This window comes from Mixophyes fleayi, chromosome 3 (assembly GCF_038048845.1).
Source record: "Mixophyes fleayi isolate aMixFle1 chromosome 3, aMixFle1.hap1, whole genome shotgun sequence".
NCBI lineage: Eukaryota > Metazoa > Chordata > Amphibia > Anura > Limnodynastidae > Mixophyes > Mixophyes fleayi.
The window spans coordinates 224,776,375-224,795,598 of NC_134404.1; the positions used below are offsets into that span (position 1 = coordinate 224,776,375).

Consider the following 19,224-nt stretch of genomic DNA (forward strand, 5'->3'; position numbering starts at 1 on the left):
TCATAAACAGTTACTCATTTCAAATAACAAACTGTGCTATAGCCACCACAAAATCTCCTGTGTATAGGAGCAGATACACAGTAAACAAATATTTTGCAAGTTATGACCTTATGATAAACATAGAGAGAATGCTTATTGGGCGCCTTATGTAGAGTTGGACAGAATTTACCCAAAATGTACGCATTTATAACTTATTACATTTAAAATACGTAATCTACTTACTATGCAAAGCCGCAAACTAAAAGCGTATAATACACTTTAATTGTATGTTACACTGCAGAATGTAAGCCTGGTAAATAAATAATTTACAAAATCTAAGCCCCCCTCCCCCTGAAATAAAGAGTTAAACCAGCACTAGTGCTGCCAGCATATGCTGGTATTGGCAAAATCGGGGGAATGAAAAGCATGGGGTTCTCCCGAAAATTACCAGTAGCAGTACTAGGCTATGGCAGCCTAACTGGTGGTACTATGGTAAGGAAACCTGCAGCGTGGGGTCCCACTGCCATAGTTCCAACCAGCCCTTGGCCAGTCAGCAGGGGACTGAATCTCATTGGGGGATCGGGCCCGCAAAGACAAAGTGGCTCCCCTAAGAATTTCAGCCTAAGATTTTTTTTATAATTAATATTTTTTTAAACAGGTTTGACTATGTCCATGCTGATGATCGTCATTATAAGCACACATCTTACTCCAGGGGGGAAGCAACCGCAACAGATCTGCCCCCTAAGAGGCGTGTCAGTGGCTGCTCCTACCCTACATAGGGCCTCATTTAGAGTCAGACACAATTTATACTAAGTGTAACTTGCATCCCGTAATTTACAAAGTGTTTAGAGTGGCAAAGACATTCCTTTGTAGCAATAGGTGGGATAGTTGTTGACCCAGTCAAAAAGGTTTATGCTCCTGTGCATAATTTAGGAAATACCCTAAACAGAACCAGGGGTACTCTTATAGAAGAGAGTATTTTATTACAGGTAACAGTTTGAGTCCCAGGGGTCAACTGCATCCAAAGGGCTAACTACAGGGTGAGCTACCTAACATCAGAGGTGGACAAACATGGCATTTTCCTGTTGTAGATGTTTTGTTCATGGGCAATTATTGTGCAAACAAATATTTCTACAAGACACTTGTATAGCAGCTGTGACATATCTTGGTCCATTCACTCATGTGGCCTGCAAGCTTCCTATGCTATAATATTATTATCATTCACTAACTGATATTGTTAGCTACTCATTGTGTTCAAGACAATGAAATGTAAACAACAACAGACTAGATAAATGTAAGACTTTTTGAAACTTATTTAAACAAGCCCTTTGAAAGCTAATAAATATTTTGTTTAGACACAAAAGTTTCAATTATATACAATGTTGATGATATTATCACTTTAAGATACAGTTTCTTTTTTTTTTTTCATTCCTTGACTATTATAGCATTCGATTAAACTTATCTGCATTTTGCTTTTAGTAAGGTGAATGTGTACATTATTGATGTTACATAAATGTATACACACACATTAATCATAAGCTGCATCAGCATTAACCAGTTCAAATAAGATTAAAAATACAAAAGTTCCTCTCTCTCTGCTTAATGGTATGTAGACCAAGGATCAGCGGAGTTATGTGTTAGAGTTCAGTGAGTACATGGTGATTTGTGGAGGATAATCTTCCTGCAGGAATTAGTGAGCAGAAGTAGAGGCACGCAATGTAAATAAATTACTAGAACTTTGAACACATTTTATAGAATGAAAAAAAAAAGGATCAGTAACGCCACCTACGGTAAAAACTGTCCCAGTTATGATGCTAAAAGTAAACAAGACTATCAAATGGCAGTAAAAATATGTCCCATGAATACACAGAAATTTGACAAGCTATAGAGAGAAAAATAGCAACATTTTACTTTGCAGGAAAATAGAGGATCAGCCTACTATATAGTATTACAGTGTACAAGTCGTACAAAGGTGGGAGAGATGTGGGCCATCCAAAATTTCAGACTGTATAACAGATGAGCTGTTTAAATAATGAACTGTACATTTTGTATGTAAAAAAATGATTCTGCAAGTCTGCAATTTGTTATGTTTGAGGGATTTCCTTAATTGTGTGCAAGAGCATAAATCTGTTGGAATGAATAAGTAATTATCCGACGGGTCCTAAAACATGCACAGTAGGCTGTCATATAGGTGCTTGTGGGAAGGGATAAATGTATCAAGCTGAGAGTTTTCCGGCGGATTTGAAAAACCAATCAGATTCTAGCTATTCTAGCTATCATTTATTTAGTACATTCTACAAAATGACAGCTAGAATCTGATTGGTTGCTATAGGCAACATCTCCACTTTTCAAACCTGCCAGGAAACTCTCAGCTTGATACATTTACCCCAAATCTCTACATCTTATTGCCAAGCAAACTACATGCTATGTTTTCTTGTCGTTTAATATTCTTCTGCAGCTTCATTAAAAATGTATTCTTCCATATTTAAATGTAAACAACAGTCAAAAGGTGTTACTGTTCCCTACAAATATTGTCATGAGGTTTTTGTTTACATAGAACTATTACTATTGTTGGTCTGAAAGAATAATTACAGTGGCACCATGTTGATACATAATTCACTTAATAAGGGGCAATCTAAGACTCAGAGCTCTGTAACCACCTGGATTTTGACACAATGAAACATACTGTATGTAGTACCTGTGAAGTGACCAGTGTGTATTGGGCTTGAATATTTAATATATTAGAATGTCAGCTCTGTGTACTTGTAGAAGTTATTTAGGCAATTGGGCAGATCAGACACATGCGTGTACAAATGTGTGTTGGTGTAGTGTAATACAGAATCCCAAAACAATTTCAACTTCATTCAGCTTTGTTCACTTAGAATGCCAAAATTGCAATATATGGGGTCACTGCATAGGATTACACGGACAGGAAGGAAAACGGAAAAAAGCAGAGAAATGTATTTTTCCTGTTAGGAAATGCTTAGTAGGTGGTAGGACTGAACAGGGGGCGCCTGCTCCACCCTCTAGGTATCCGGTCGGGATGAAAACCCAGTCTCAACAACTTGAGTTTCGTGCAGATGACACAAGTCACTGTGACCATCCGATCCAGGCGCCACATAGCTGCAGAGTTGTCTCTGGAGGAGAAGACAGGCGACCCCTGAGCTCTTCCCTTTTCCGCTACATTTTGGGATGTAAGTCTCAGTTGGGTTTTAAAGCCATTACATAGAAGGTGCCCAGGTGGAAACAGGAGCAAAGAAGCTTAGTGGGTGTGTAATAACCGCGGATGAAGTTTTGATTCCATCACCTTGTTACTCTGTGACCTCTGATTGCTGTCATTTGGACTCTGATGCTGCAGTGGGCAGACCTAGGCAACCAATCTTTCTCTGTACACTTATCTGCCCTATGCTAATCAGCACTGCTGCTGCGAGTTAATAAAGTAGCCAGCTGTACAAGAGAGGCTCCCTTTCCCCACTCTGGATCCTATTCAGTCCTTTCGAGGGAGGAGTAAGAGATCTTGTGGATTATATGACAGTCACTTCATAGCTGCATTCCAACATGAGAACTAAGACAGAAAAGTCTCCTCTGAAAGGTAGGTTTTTCATTAGCATGTAACTTTAGGATCTGTTTAATGATCATCTGCTATTACTCTCTGTACTCTCTGAAAGACAATATGTTATAGGACCTCTGATATACACAGCTGGAAGCCGTCTGCCCCACGCCCCCTCCCCTGTCTCTGTCTTTGACCCTCTCAGCCTGGGTTATAGTTACTGGAAGCAGTAACTGGGACATATAACGGTGTGCTGGTGGCATTACTCAGTCGGGGGCGACACTATTGTTCCCAGTCAATAGTAAACAAATGCAAGTTCAATTGTCTTGGGGCAGAGCTTGCTAGAGGTTAAATAACCTGTCTGATGGCTTTAATCTCTTTATTGGATTAATATTGTTTAGAAATTCTGTGTTAATTTAATGACTTGAGGAGGAGATGGCATCTGATGGGTGGTGATTCAAAGGTGATTGATACCTGAAGAGATTAGAACCAGGACACTGTTTACTTTTAGGTATTAAGGGTTTGGTTTCGTTGTAGTTAAGTGTTGTTTTATATTTAGTTTTGCATAATTTACAAGTGCATAGAATTGTTATGCAGGTATATAGGACATCTTATATATGGATGAACTATTGCTTATTTAATAAAACAGAGTGACATAATTCGTATATGAAAGAGGTTGTAGAAAAGTAGTATATGCCCAGAATAAAGCGTTCTGATTTTATTCAATCATAAAAAGTAGTTATAAAACCGAACCTATTATGTTTTAGAATGAAATACCTTGAATATCTAATCGCTATGGAAGTCTGTTTAATTACAATAACGAAGCTGCAGGAGTTTTAGAATGCAAATCATACTTTAAATGTCAAAAGGCAAAAGTCGGACACACATTAGTTTGTTTATATTTAAATCGGTAACGTTTAGCGCCCCCTAGTGGTTGTCTCGTACACAATTTTAAATTGGCAACCTTTACAAGAAAGCTGGGTGCTTATAATAATTTTAATTCAACGTCAGATTCCTGCAGACACAATTGTACATTTTTTTGCAGACATGATATCGTCTCTGATGCGGTGGTTTTAATTTGATCAATGCTATATAATCGTAGGAACATCAGATTATATATTTTCTGCAGCTCACTTGGCGCATCCAAACAATAATAAAGCTACACCTTAACCGCAATGAACTATTATTGATTGCCAGTCACCATGTCCGTTTGCAATGGGCGGATGAGCATTGTGTAACCTCGGGCATAGTGTGCAGGTAGAGGAATGTCAGCCCCCTGCTCACACCTGTGTACACACCTCCCGCAGGGACTCCCTCTGCTCACTCCCGTGTGACGTCTCTGGAGGAGACATTTGGTGTGAGGGGGAGATGAGTGGGACGCTGCCATTACCTCCCACCACTGCGTTGGAGAAACACCTGCTCTCTGAGTAGGAAGCACCCAGGGGCTCATAGTACTAGAGATAACTGTGTATCAGCCACTCGGCTGTAAGGAAACGTGTTCTGTGTTACAATGATATCTTCAGGTTTATTCGAATGAAGAATACATTGTGTATTTCATGTAATCTATGTGGGACTGAAGTGCAGTGTATCCTTCATACAACGTGATCTGCCTCCTCCTTACACATATATTTGTAGCAGACACTGAACATAAATAAACGTTTGTTATTTGTAGCTGTAACAGATTGTACACAGCAATAAGAGGTGATCTGTTCTGTTCATGCCTTCAGTGTATTCACATGATGTAGAAGCCAGGAAGAGATACTAGGACCTGATTCATTAAGGATCTTAACTTGAGAAACTTCTATTTTCAGTCTCCTGGACAAAACCATGTTACAATGCAAGGGGTGCAAATTAGTATTCTGTTTTGCACATAAGTTAAATACTTACTGTTTTTTCATGTAGCACACAAATACTTGATAGCTTATTTGTACACTGACATTTAAAGTTGATATTTGTGTGCTACATGAAAAAAGAGTCAGTATTTAACTTATGTGCAAAACAGAATATTAATTTGCACCCCTTGCATTGTAACATGGTTTTGTCCAGGAGACTGAAATAAGAAGTTTCTTAAGTTAAGATCCTTAATGAATCAAACCCCTAGTGCTTATACTACATGACTTATGTTACTGACCCAGGACATAGGGTCAGCGTTGTATTGTGTGTTTCTATATGTGTATAACCATAGTCATTTCTTGCTGATAGTTTTTTAGTTGCTTTAAAGCCGATGCACCATGTCCTACGTTTATTTATATATGTGCATTGGCACCTGATGCTTTTATTACCTATGTATTATCAATTAATTCTGCACAGCTACTATGAGCTTTGGTATAATGGGCTAATAACTACTAGAGCGTAGTGAGCTGTGAAGGGCACCCTCGCTCTACTCACTACATGGCCAGTCCTGTACTGTACAGAAAGTTCTCCGTGTCTGAGGCTGCAGAGTCCCCTGCCCTTGCTACGTCACTAAACGAACGAGGGGCGAGGCAAGAACAGGCGCCAGCTGACTGACCCCGGCTAGATCAGGGCGCTTGGAGCCTGTGCCAGGTTTCTTTCATTGTGTGCCTTAGCCACGCCCACTGGGCTCCTGCTGTATATAAACCCCAGCTCCGTTCTGACTTCAGCAGAAGCTGTGTGTCGCTTTCGGGTGCTAGTTCTAGCCGTGGATTATTGTACAAGCCACTAAGGATTTATCACAGAAGCAGCTATGACAGTAAAAACAGAGAACACACAGACCACATTAACTTACTCCAAAATGAGGGGCATGGTAGCAATACTCATCGGTGAGTGGCGAGGACCTGTACTACTATATATGGGATGGCTTCTCGGATGGCTTGTTGGATGATGTGTGCTGGGGACAGATCCTGCCGATACTATACTGAACGCTTCTATTTTGTGTTTTACAGCTTTCATGAAACAGAGAAGAATGGGATTGAATGACTTCATTCAGAAAATATCCACCAACACCTATGCCTGCAAGCCGTAAGTGGATATTTTATAGTAATCTCTAGATATCAAATTATTAGTCTCATTCTCCATCAAATTCCATGCAGGCTGCAGCAGTGTCTCTATAGTCTACAGAGTTGCCGTTACACATTTCTTGATATTCCAACTTGATGTTGTACAGGGCTGGCTGGACATTGTATCCTAGGGATGAGACTCGTTCAGCAGCTTGTTAGGAACATTTTAAAGAAAAAAAAAATGCAGATAGTTCAGTGACCCAGACCAAGGTAGCCCAATATGTGACCTGTCCAGTGGACAAATGCCCTCCTGCCCAGCCAGCCCCTGGTCCTGTACTACTGGCAGGCAGGTTTTTTTTGCTAATTGGAGGAATTAATTTTTTTTTAATAAAGTGTCCAGGAAGAAAAGTGTAATTGCATAATTAGAGAATTGTGCAAACTAAAAGTTGCAGGGCAGACACATCTAGCGTATGATGAAATTATATCTTGAGTTTGAGTAGTGCATAGCTGCCCTCTAATGGTGACTTTCATGGTCTGTCTGTATTATGTGTTGCTGATTTTTGTTTTATCTTATTTCAGTACTGAAGTGCAGTCCATCTTGAATATTTCACAATCTCAAGAGCCAGAATTATTGAATGGGAATTCCTCACCACCAGTAAGTAACCATAATTCTATCTTTAACATTGCTATATGTCCAGTCATCATCTACAACTAAGTGCACAACAGGCATATGTATGTACATCATCATAGGATGCCTTATTAACGTAATGTAATATATGGAATCTTTGGTAGAGCTAGATTAACTTGGTGGCCTGAGCACTGTGCTCTCAGATGGCTTCTTGGTATCTATCTTCTACAGCAGAGTCACATTATACTACTGATATTATCATAGATGGCCCTGTTTTAATTGTTTTGGGCTCCCCATAGTCTTCATCCAGCTCTGTACTTGATTACCTAGTAACTTGAATTGTGTTTTGCTGTCAGCCTATTTCAACTTCCAGTAACTGAATTGTTTTCTTCTCTCCAGCCTAGCCCATCCCAACAAATCAACCTTGGACCTTCATCAAATCCCCATGCCAAGCCATCAGACTTCCAATTCTTGAAAATCATTGGAAAAGGCAGCTTTGGAAAAGTACTTTTGGCAAGACACAAAGCCGATGAGAAATTCTATGCGGTTAAAGTCTTACAGAAGAAAGCAATCCTCAAGAAAAAAGAGGTGATTATTCATAGTGTTTATTTGCTGCTCACAATGACTAAAACTGGTCTTGCTGAAATTGGGAACTGTCCTCCTGCTTTGGGAAAGTTATCTTAACCAATCTTGCTTGAGAAAGAAAATCACTGTCCATATCTTGGAATTTTAGGTCTGAGATACTTTTCCCATGTAATATGTTCAGCATCTCAGATTATGAACATTATAATACTAACCAAAATATTTTCTTCTTACTTTCAGGAGAAACACATCATGTCAGAGCGTAACGTGCTATTAAAAAATGTGAAACACCCTTTCCTGGTTGGGCTCCACTTCTCTTTCCAGACAGCCAGCAGATTATACTTTATTCTGGACTACATCAATGGTGGAGAGGTAAGCAGAAGCTGCCAATAGTATTGTCATCTCTTTTGTCATGAGAATTTTTTTTAGCACTGGAAAGTTACTATATTTAGCCTTTCCTTATAGCCTGCCAAGGTTTACAATGTTGTTGATCAACTAGTGATTTCCAGCCATTGTTTTATTTGCTGTGCATGCCTTTAATAAGGAACTGTATTTTGTACAGCTGTTTGACTTACTTTCTATTTTTCCCTACAGTTATTCTACCATCTCCAGAGAGAACGTTGCTTCCTGGAACCACGGGCTCGTTTCTATGCGGCTGAAATAGCCAGTGCACTGGGATACTTGCATTCTCTGAACATTGTTTATAGGTAAGTTAAATGCTTTTAAAAGTAATGCCCTTGTTTTTGTTAAGTTCTATTTTATTGATATTTGGATTAATGGACTAAAGCAAACAGTCCAAATTTCTTGATAACCCCCCCTGCTAGTTACATACCATCCAACATGACCCTTTTCACACAGTGCCCATACCTGCTTAGTTATTTTGCTTTTGCAATACACTGAGGTAAATTTATTGGTCTTTGTTTATAAAGAAAAAAACAAACGGTACATAATTCAGTCCAGGTCACTGTAACACTAATAAGTTGGAAAATCAGATGCAGGCAGTTGGGTGAATTGATACATGTTGAAAAGAAATGGACTAGTTATGACCCATTGACACATCATGATTAAGTGTTGCTGGTGTAGTGGTCCAGTATAGCAAATATTGTACAATATCTTAAATATCAATATTTTCTTTGCAGAGACTTGAAACCTGAAAACATATTACTGGACTCACAAGGTCACATTGTTCTAACGGATTTTGGACTTTGTAAAGAGAACATAGAGCCCAACGGCACAACCTCTACTTTCTGTGGCACTCCTGAGGTATGTATTCTAAGTGGGTGTTTCTTACTGTATGTATTCTCTAAAGTCGTGCACCCCTGTGTGACTACTGTTTCCACATTATCTAATAGCTTATGTTCTGTTTACAGTACCTGGCACCAGAGGTCCTTCACAAACAGCCTTATGACAGGACAGTAGACTGGTGGTGTCTGGGAGCAGTTCTGTACGAGATGCTGTATGGCCTGGTAAGTAATACCTCTAGCCAAATAATACAAATACTGTGTTGAATTGACTGAGCAGAGCTAATGTAATAGGTTTTGGTGTGGGTTGTCCACTAGCCTAATCTGCATTTGTTTTATTTCTCACAGCCACCATTTTACAGCAGAAACACAGCTGAAATGTATGACAACATCTTGAATAAACCACTGCAGCTGAAACCAAACATAACCAATTCAGCCAGGCACCTTCTGGAGGGTCTATTGCAGAAAGATCGGACTAAGAGAATTGGTGCCAAAAACGACTTTGTAAGTAGAGATTCTAAATATATCTTCCCATCCTGCACTGGCACTTAAAACACGTGTCTAATTACTTTTGATTGGTCTAATCCAATTCCTCCTTTGCTGACAGATGGAGATTAAGAACCACATCTTTTTCACTCCAATTAACTGGGATGATCTCATCAATAAGAAGATTACCCCTCCTTTTAACCCAAATGTGGTAAGTAGTTAGGCATTTTATCAGTGCATTGAGGACTATTTTAATGTAGAGTAACGTTTAAGAGCTGTTTTTCTTATTGGTTTAGAATGTACATGACAGTGTTTTAGCATTTTTGTACTGTATAATGTACTAATAAAAGACAGTGATAATAAGAGATCTACTGGAAATACTTGGTAGTATAGCAGGAACAAGTATTTGCAGTTTTGCTTGTTCCTTTTTTTGGTGTTTAATGTGTAGGAACCAATAGTACTCATAATCAGAAACTGACATGACTGGTTGTATTAATTGCTTCTACTTGGCATATATGTAAAAAAATTAACGACTCTGGTAGCCCGTATTAGTGTAGTATGACCTTCATTTGCGAGTGTGTGATTCTAATCTCTTCTCCTCAACCTCATTTTCAGAGTGGCCCAAGTGATTTGCAACACTTTGATCCCGAATTCACAGAAGAACCAGTTCCAAATTCTATAGGCCAGTCACCTGACAGCATCCTCATAACAGCCAGCATTAAGGAGGCAGCAGATGCTTTTATGGGCTTCTCCTATGCCCCACCTATGGAGTCTTTCCTTTGAGTAATACTCTTGTGTTGTGGTCATTATCAGTCAAGTCACTTTGGTTTTTTTTTTTTCTAAGAAAAACAAAAAAAAAGAATTGCACATCCTTCATGACAGCATCACAGCCTTAATTTCAATACCACCAGTTTTTCTGGAAGAACGCACAGTGGAGCTTAGTCATCGAGGGAAAAGTGACTTTAATATGGGCAGGCCCTGAGCAACTAGCAGCTAATGGCTAAATAACCAGATCTGCAAGTGTGAATGCAGAGCCTAGACTTTGTAAACAGACAAAGGAATACATGAAGGTTGCAGACAGAAGAAGCATCAGAGTTTGTTTTAGTATGTTTTATTTTGTTTTTTCGACGTGCCTTTCTCAATTCAGAGATCCCGTGTAGCTTGAGAATTGTCCACATGAGTTGGGGGTTCTTGGGTGGTGACTCTGGTTTCACAAGTGAACAATGGTATGAGTGTGATGCTTATCACAGTATGACTGTGATTTTTCACACATTAATGTGACACTAATTTTGGGGCATTGTACTTTTTTTTCTTCCATATGTGGAAGCTAAAATTAATGTAAATCTTGTTTTTGTTTAGATAGTACTAACTAAGTGTATTGCCATTGGCTTGCAAAGATCTTTGTTTTTAAATGCTTGAAGTTAAGCATTGCTGCTATACAGAGATTTCTATTTTTAGAAATGGTTTTATGGACCAAAATGCCCCACATTTAGTTGTTCAGAGCTGTACTATGTGGTTTTAATATACATTATTTATGTTATTTTTTGACATTCCTGACCATCTTTGTGTATATTGTATATAATCAAGAGCTGTATATTTAAACTGTACTTCTAAGAGACAAACATAATGCCAATGTACTGTAATTAATAAGAGAAATGTATCTTTTTTTGTGACCAAACCCAAGGGTTTGCAATAAAACTTTAAAAACATCTCTGCTTTTCTCTGTCGGTATGAAAAATGGACACTCAAGTTCAAGATAAAATGTACGATGTAGCAATAAAATGATTGGGCCTCCACTTTTGTGCACAAATTCATGAACTTATACATAAGAAAATGTGCTACCACTCTCAGTGACCTGGTAGACTCTAACAATTATCTTCCAAGTACAATCTGGTTGCTATGGGTTACATGACTGTTTTTACTGTGCGGCTGTTTTATGACATGTCGCCCAGTCTCCTGCACTTGTTACAATCTGGTATCTTCAGTATTTGGTATTGTGCTATCACATGCAAAGTGGCTTTATGATCGTTAATCCAGTCATGCTATCGGATGAGGTCATGTGATTTAGTCATTAACTTGACTTTGACCTGCCAATCATTTTATGATTTAAGCATGCCTGTGTCTTTATGGCGTAACCAAGTAATGTATTTATACGCCTGATACAACAACACCACTTGCAATGAGTATTTTGCACCATGCATCATCACGTACTGACACCATGACTGTGAATTTTACTTGTGTATGTTGTATTACTATAATTTTCTAAATTGCAGTTCATTTTGGTGCTAAAACAGCCACCCTGATTACATTCTCACATTAAAATGACTGATTTACAAATATTTATCTTACCATGCTAACTTTATATTTGTTTTTCAACAAAATAAAACCTGGCATTAGAAACGTTATCGTACAGTGTGCTAAGTGTCAAATTTCTCCAAATGCAACTTTACTGTTTAATGACAAATGCCACAATAGATACATATGTAATACATATAGTCAGATTGGTGTAAGCATACATTGGTCATTTCAACATAACGAATACAGTGTTTGTGGTTAGAATGTAAATGGCCTGCATTCGACTCAGTGGTCGAAGTAGGGTATTGTATGCAATACCTCCTTTTCTACTACCTTCAATGATAAAATATTAAATGCCACTCACTTACTTTCCCATTACATTTTTCATACCATCGCTTCTAAATTTAAACTTCGACCACTGATTCCACTGCATGAGAACAAGATAATTGCTCCATATAGTGTACCAACTTGATTATTATTTCACCTGTACTTGAATCCAAATGAGATATTTGGGCCCCAGCATGCAGTGTTCTATTTTGGTCAGAGTACATGGGTTACGTGTTGCCTGTTGCCAGAACGTCCTACAATGCATTGCAAGGTTAACCTAGGTCTATATTTATCTTTAAATATAGAGCTGTTTCCTTCATAGGTGAGGCTCCCATCATATTGGAACAGAACGACTGTTCCACCCATCTGACATGATGTTTCCTGAGTCTATAACAGCCGCCCCATGCTTCCTTTGGATGCAAAATACAATACAACTGTTACAGGTGTCTGTTGTCACTAATCCTGATAATGGGAATGCATCAGAAGTCTGCATCTAGACAAAGAGGAATTGTGAGTTTTGGTTGTAGTGGCAGAAACAAGGGGGTTGATTTATCAAACCTTCTAAAAAGGAAAGTGGAGGTACACTAGATAAAGGATAGGAGGTGCTAGAGTCTGGTTGGTTGCTCTGGGCAACACCACAATTTTACTTTCTAGAAGGCTTGATAAATCTACTTTTAGGACTGTTCTTGGGAGAACAAGAATACAATGAAGCCACATTTGTAGGTTTGGGTCACGCTCACATTTTTTTTACTTATGGCATTTTGTTGCTGTTTGCTGAATTTTTTACGGCATGAGCACTCTTGTGTAACAGGTAATGAGCGTTTCCTATTGATTGCTTCAGTTGCTCATCTGAATGCCACATTCCTGTTGCTGGAAAACTGTGACATTTACAATGCATATGTATCTCTTGCCAGACAGTTAAAAATATTAATTTACTTCCACTTCTGAGCCCCTAAGTAGCTATGTGCTGGGTTACTGGTGCGTGTGGTACTTTGTCCTGTGACAAAGGTAGAATACATTTTCTAGGTATTTATTGCATAAGTCTGACTTTGCTATAGATATAGCCCAAGCAGTCTCTCACTCTCCTAAACTCCTCAGCTTATTCTGCCATCAGAATTTTTGGAAGGAAGATGTCAGATGTGAAAAAAGCACTTTGTCTTCCAAGATGCACTCCCATGTAATGCCACACATCAGAAATATAGGGGGTGGGTCTCATTTTGAGACTCTGTTACTCACTCTTTATTCATGACTAATTAAACTTTAGTAACAGTAATAAATCCTTTTCAGTATTGTATCTGGCAAATATAACACTTCACTTTCTCACTGTTTATCAGATATCCAGTGCGAGCAGCTGTCAGTGTATATGAGGACTATATGTAGCCTTTGTCATTGTAAAAGCGTGATGCACATATACATGCTAACCAAGAACAGGGTATAAATGTAATACCCAAAACAATAATTACTCTGCAGAATATCTTTCTAAAGTAGAACATTTTGATTTAGTATCTGTATACACATTATGATGGCCTGGAAAATGCAGTAGATTTGTTTATCTAAGGGGTAAGTTTGCAATTTTCTTAAAAACACATTTATGGGCTTTGCTTGCTGATTAAAAACAAAGTTACCCTTATGCAGATAATTTTTTTTATTCAAATATACTGTACACAATCTTTGAAATACTTGTCTTTGCTAAAGTTCAAATACTTGTATAACCTGTACCAATTGCTAGGATCTACAAGTACGCAACAGTGACATCTGCTGGCTATTAGGAGCTACTATATAGCATACAAATGAGGAATAGCACCTTTTTAAAATAAAATAATTAAAATAAAATATATATATAACTAAAAGTTTAAATGTAGACACAAAATGGTAAAATTATGTTAATTATAACTTCTATCTGTAATGAATATGGAATAATATATTCAGTCTGCAGTATTTAGGTTAAAACATTTAGGTCAATGTTCAATTATCCAGATACCATCTCCATAATGTGAAATCAAAATAGTTCTGATGCAGGTGACAGTGTTTGGATCAGGACCTGTTTGTTGAAAACAGATTTCCTAACTAAGGCATGATTAGGAAATTTTAACCCCCAACTACCTATCTGAACTGGCACTGATGCCAGTTGCTTTCATGGAGTAATAATGACCTGAGAGTTTATTGTGTTAGACATTACCCATATGTGCCTGGATAATCTAAGATTACCTGGATAATAGGGTCAGTATCCACATTTCTGGACCCTATACCGCACATTTTTTAAAATCTAGCAAACAGTCCTACTTGATGTACTTCTGACAGGCTTTTAACAGGAATAAGGGAGTGATAGTGAATGCAAAAATAGTGATAGGGGAACATTTTGCCCTCATCCCTTCTCTGTCATCGGTTTCCATAATGTGCCCCTGCACACAGTCATTCCATTCCGTTAGAGATCAACGATCTATTTGCAACTATCTGTCTTTCTTATATTTTCCTGTTAAAAACAGGAATGGGATAATTTGGCTTTGTACAACTGCCCAAAATCTGCCAGTTTCACAGAATATTTCCCCTGGGTTCAAAACTTCTCACTGAATGAAGCTTAAATTTATGACCTTTATTTTTTTATGAACTAACCACATGAATATTTTTTCTGCTGAAAATCAACCTTTGTGATATAAACGTACAATGTAAAATATTACTAAGTATGGTCTGCTATCAGTAGATCCATTATCCAAAGTCTTACCTCACATATAGATATATTTATACATATATTAATTTGTAATTAGACTGTAAGCTGTGGAAGCAGGGACTTGTTTATCACACTGTTTAATAATTACACCTTAAATGTTTACTGTTATATTGTATTGTTATTTATTATATTCCCTTAAACTTGTATGCTAAGTATCGTGTACCTTTTGACACAATATTTATACAATTATACGATGTAATGTTTTGTTGTTTGTTTGAATGAAACCTTCAGGGGTAAGATAACTGCATCTTTCAAAATAAAGAAACTTTATAACTGTTTTTTGTTTTGATTGTTTGTTTGTTTTGCTTTTATAAATCACATTATTTAATATTTGATTTGCAGCGAGAATGGAAATTTTGGTGTTTTTCATTACAAGATAAAAAAATATACAAATGATTTACTAAAGGCATATGTATTACGATCTGTGAAATCTGTGTTTGCTTCCAATGTCCCCCAAAAAGTGTCTAAAAACAATCACATTTTTCTTGATGAGATTTTGAAATGACTTTTCTGCTATCTCCCTAGAATATAATGACAGAGTTCATCTTATATATGCAACTTGTGTGCTAGAACCACTGACATTAGACAGATGAGGCCAACAGGAAATAAAGAAGACAAATTACAAAAGGCGAATAAGTACAAAGAAATAAGCATTTCTGGAGGAAACAGTAAGCATAGTGCAACAATGCATTATGACATAAATATTTATGAATAGCTTAATATTATATTGTACCAAGCCCTGTTGAATCCAATGCACTAGATTAGGGTTTTTGTTTCAACCTGTTGCTCTTGAATATTCTTATATCTGTAAATTTATTATCAAGTCTATAATGTCTATAAAAGTCCAATAAATATCCAATAATAACTGTATTTATTTTCAATACATTTTATTAAAAATAAATGAAAATAATTAAGACATGTAACTATGAGACAATAATTATCAATTTAATTTCTTTGAAAATGTACACCAATACATATGACTACTGATTTTTGTCTAATAAATATATATATATTCCCTCTTTTTTATTATATTATCTACTTATAAAGAGGTGTCCTGAGTGATATTTAAGTTGCTTATGTAACACATGAATCTTTCTAAAGTAAACTTTGTCTATTTCAGTGATAAATACTGTACTATAAACGGACTATATTTTACTTCTTATCTCTGATATTTAGGTAAACAGGGCAAAACATAGTACTGAGCAGTGGTTGAAGTGGGCTGGTATACGATGGTATGCCATACTTCCATTCACTTAGACTATCCATACCGCCATTTCTCCTACAGCTTTGATTGTAAGACTATTAAATTCCATTCACTTATACTTTCCATACTGACATTTCTAAATTTCCACTTTGACCACTGGTACTGAGGAAATGAAGACATGTGTTTATGCAGGAACAGTGCATCTGGTAAGAGGCTGTCCCGGCAATGAACAACAGTTCCGGGATCTGATCTGGAGTCTTTAATGTGCATGTGCTACATTAGGATCATTTTCTATATAATAATTGGGAGAGCACGAACCTGCCAGAGAGGGATCATAAAATCCTTCTCCTGCGATGCTCTCCCAATAGGGCAAAGCAGATAACGCCATCTTCATCTCCAGCTAGGCTATTCGGAGCTTGATGAATTGCCCCATACTGCAGTCCCTATTGAGAATGATGGGGATTGCAGTATTATGCAATACTTAGCCTAATGCACGCGCTATTTATGATATCTCCTGCATTAGGCTTTTGTTAAATAGGTAGGATATTACATTATGCCTAAACCATGCAGAAACAGACATTTTCCACATGGTTTAAGGCTTAATAAATAGGTCCCTAAAGTGTTATCAAGCATTTAGTTGTATACATAGCGTTAGCTATTAAAATTATCAAGTTGCCTTTGTTGGTTCTATTGTATGATCACAGTGTGGTATAAAATAAGGATACTACTTTATAGCGACTGATAAAAATGCATTTACATATATTGGGCCTGATTCATTAAGGAACGTAATTGCCAATATGTGTAGTATTTTGCGTAAAATTGCACTGCGCATGGTCAGAAAAGGAGTATATGCCAGTGAATGTAAGTACATCCAATTCATCTTCGAACACAAAGGACACTTACTACTGCCTACGATTTCAGTGCAGAACAGGGAATGAAAGGGGTGTATGCAAGTAGTCAATGTGCAATAAGGGCGATCCAAGGTCGAACGCACGCACATTTGTCAGATTCAAGCTCTGGGCATCTCTCAGGTATGTGATTTTCAGCTGTTTCATGTGCACCAGCTAAAGGTCTGGTGTAAGTGTTAATTGATAGTAATGACGGTCGCGTATGAATGCTAGAACATGTGTTTGCTATAAAGAACAACTGCTGAAAAGTCCTCAAATATGCATTGTTAATGCATTTTTACACTTATTGCAAAATATTTCTTAGTACCACAATACAAGCATTATTTAGATTAAATGTACTTGAATAAAAGCAAATAGTATGTGCATGGTGCCATCTTGTGGTGTAAAGTAGATAAGGTACCATTAGCTAGTATTACATATAGTTCCAGTTATACACTTATATAGTTGCTGTTTATAGACAAAGGGGATGATTCAGAGTGGGACATATGTATATTGTATCTTCCATAAAATCTCCCTGTGCATGCCCAGAAAGTGGGCTACACATATGCTGCTATGCAGACCTGTGTTTCTGTAAACGCAGGCCAAGTACACTAAGGGTGTGCAGAAAAACATATATACGCCTGTTATGAGGCATATGTTCATGTTCTCATTAATGGATCTGGTCACCCTAGGCCATATGGATGTCGCAAGCTACATGTTGTGAATCATAGCTCCTACCCTGCAGTGGTTTGGTACACTCATCCACCTGGGTGCACACACTCTGCAGTCTAATTCAAATCATGTCCTTAAATCCTGATTAACATATACAATTGATGGACATGACAATGGCACTTACAGGTCGCTCTGACTATTGAGCCTTAAGTAAGCCCCAATCTTTGCTAATATAGTTCTTGTGGATGTATATTCCATACTATGACTTTATTTAGTCTCTTGTTGTCTGTGTTCTCTTTGGAGACCTGAAACTAAATAGACCTTCAGAGCTTTTTTTGTGTGCCATAAATACTTGCACAAAGACATTATATCCTCCGTAAATATTTATTTTCCAATGTACATAAATGTAGCCTGGACAGTGTTTATGACCAAGTTCTCAATTACCGTTTTATCCCTTCATTAATTTGTTTAGTAGATAGTCAACAAAAAACATAAATAAAAAAGTTTCTCTGTCCTCCATTTGATCAGAAAGTAATATGTTGCTTTGCATGCTCTTAGCCCGAATCAATTTCCAAGTAGAGCTTAAGATTGAGCTGTCGTCTCTCCTAACACAGCATCCTCCGTAGTCACAGCTTTGTTGTTGTCAGGTATAGAGGAAACTGACTTAGGGAAAGCAAATCTTATGTGGAGTGCTCTATATTGTACATTGTTTTCCTGGAAAATAGGTTCAGAAAGGAATGCCTTATTAATTTGAAAAATGCTCCCAGCGGCCACTTTTTTAGGTATACCTGTACACATGCTCATTAATGCAAATATCTAATGAGCCAATTAAGTGGCAGCAACTCAATGCATATAAGCATGCAGACATGGTTAATAGTATCTGTTCTTGTTCAGACCAAACACACGAATGGGGAAGTTATATTACCTAAGTATCTTTGACCATGGAAAGATTGTTGGTGCCAGAAGAGGTGGTTTGAGTATCTCAGAAGCTGCTGATTTTGTCTGGGATTTTCACACACAGCAGTCTCTATAGTTTACAGAGAAAGGTGCGCAAAACAAAATATATCCAGTAAGAAGCAGTTCTATGGGCGAAGACGCCTTGTTAATGAAAGAGGTCAGAGTGGATCAAGCTGACACGGAGGCGACATTTACTTAAATAGTCATGTGTTATAACAGTGATATGCAGAAGAGCATCTCCGAATGCACAGGAAACATCACCACACCAAGATTCCCTCCTATTGAGGCTACAGTGCTCACAGGCTCACCAAAACTGGACACTTGAAGACTGGAATACATTGTCTGTTTTGATGAATCTTGATTTGTTTTGCATTATTGATGCTGATCATGTGCATCCATTTATGGCCACAGTCTACCCATCTTATAATGGCTACTTCCAGCAGGATAACACACCATGTCACAAAGCACACTTCATCACTAGCTGTTTCCATGGACTTGACAATGAGTTCAGTGTACTCCAATGGCAAAAAGCACCAGATCTCAATTCACTAGATCACCTTTGTGATGTGTGCATTAGGAGATTTCGAAAATGAAATGCTGGAAATATCCAGATATTTTACGGGCCATAGACAGCATCAGCTGCACGTCCCTGTCATTTTTAAAAAATCTCTGCACCACCAAGTTTGTTGTGTGAGCAAAACAGGGAATGTGATGGAATTCACCCAGCTGTA

At 37.7% G+C, this 19,224-nt stretch overlaps 1 protein-coding gene across 2 annotated transcripts; it reads left to right on the forward strand.

The window, feature by feature from the left end:
* The first annotated feature begins 3,138 nt into the window (after window positions 1–3,138).
* On the forward strand, window positions 3,139–11,132 carry LOC142144396 (serine/threonine-protein kinase Sgk1). 2 transcript variants are annotated; one of them, XM_075203193.1, is made up of 11 exons: window positions 3,139–3,571; window positions 6,433–6,508; window positions 7,066–7,141; window positions 7,514–7,702; window positions 7,937–8,068; window positions 8,291–8,403; window positions 8,836–8,959; window positions 9,067–9,162; window positions 9,286–9,441; window positions 9,545–9,634; window positions 10,039–11,132. In XM_075203193.1, exons 1-11 carry the CDS (start codon window positions 3,538–3,540, stop codon window positions 10,204–10,206), a joined length of 1,254 nt encoding a protein of 417 aa, XP_075059294.1. In that variant the 5' UTR covers window positions 3,139–3,537; the 3' UTR covers window positions 10,207–11,132. The 2 variants fall into 2 exon arrangements, with proteins under 2 accessions (XP_075059294.1, XP_075059293.1); XM_075203192.1 differs by lacking the exon at window positions 3,139–3,571 and adding an exon at window positions 6,141–6,309.
* Window positions 11,133–19,224: the final 8,092 nt, after the last annotated feature.

Coding starts and splice junctions, on each gene's coding strand:
- LOC142144396 (XM_075203192.1), top strand. CDS start 6,234: ATGACAGTAAAAACAGAGAACACACAGACCACATTAACTTACTCCAAA. Junction 6,509..7,065: donor AACACCTATGCCTGCAAGCC/GTAAGTGGATAT, acceptor ATCTTATTTCAG/TACTGAAGTGCAGTCCATCT. Junction 7,142..7,513: donor ATGGGAATTCCTCACCACCA/GTAAGTAACCAT, acceptor TCTTCTCTCCAG/CCTAGCCCATCCCAACAAAT.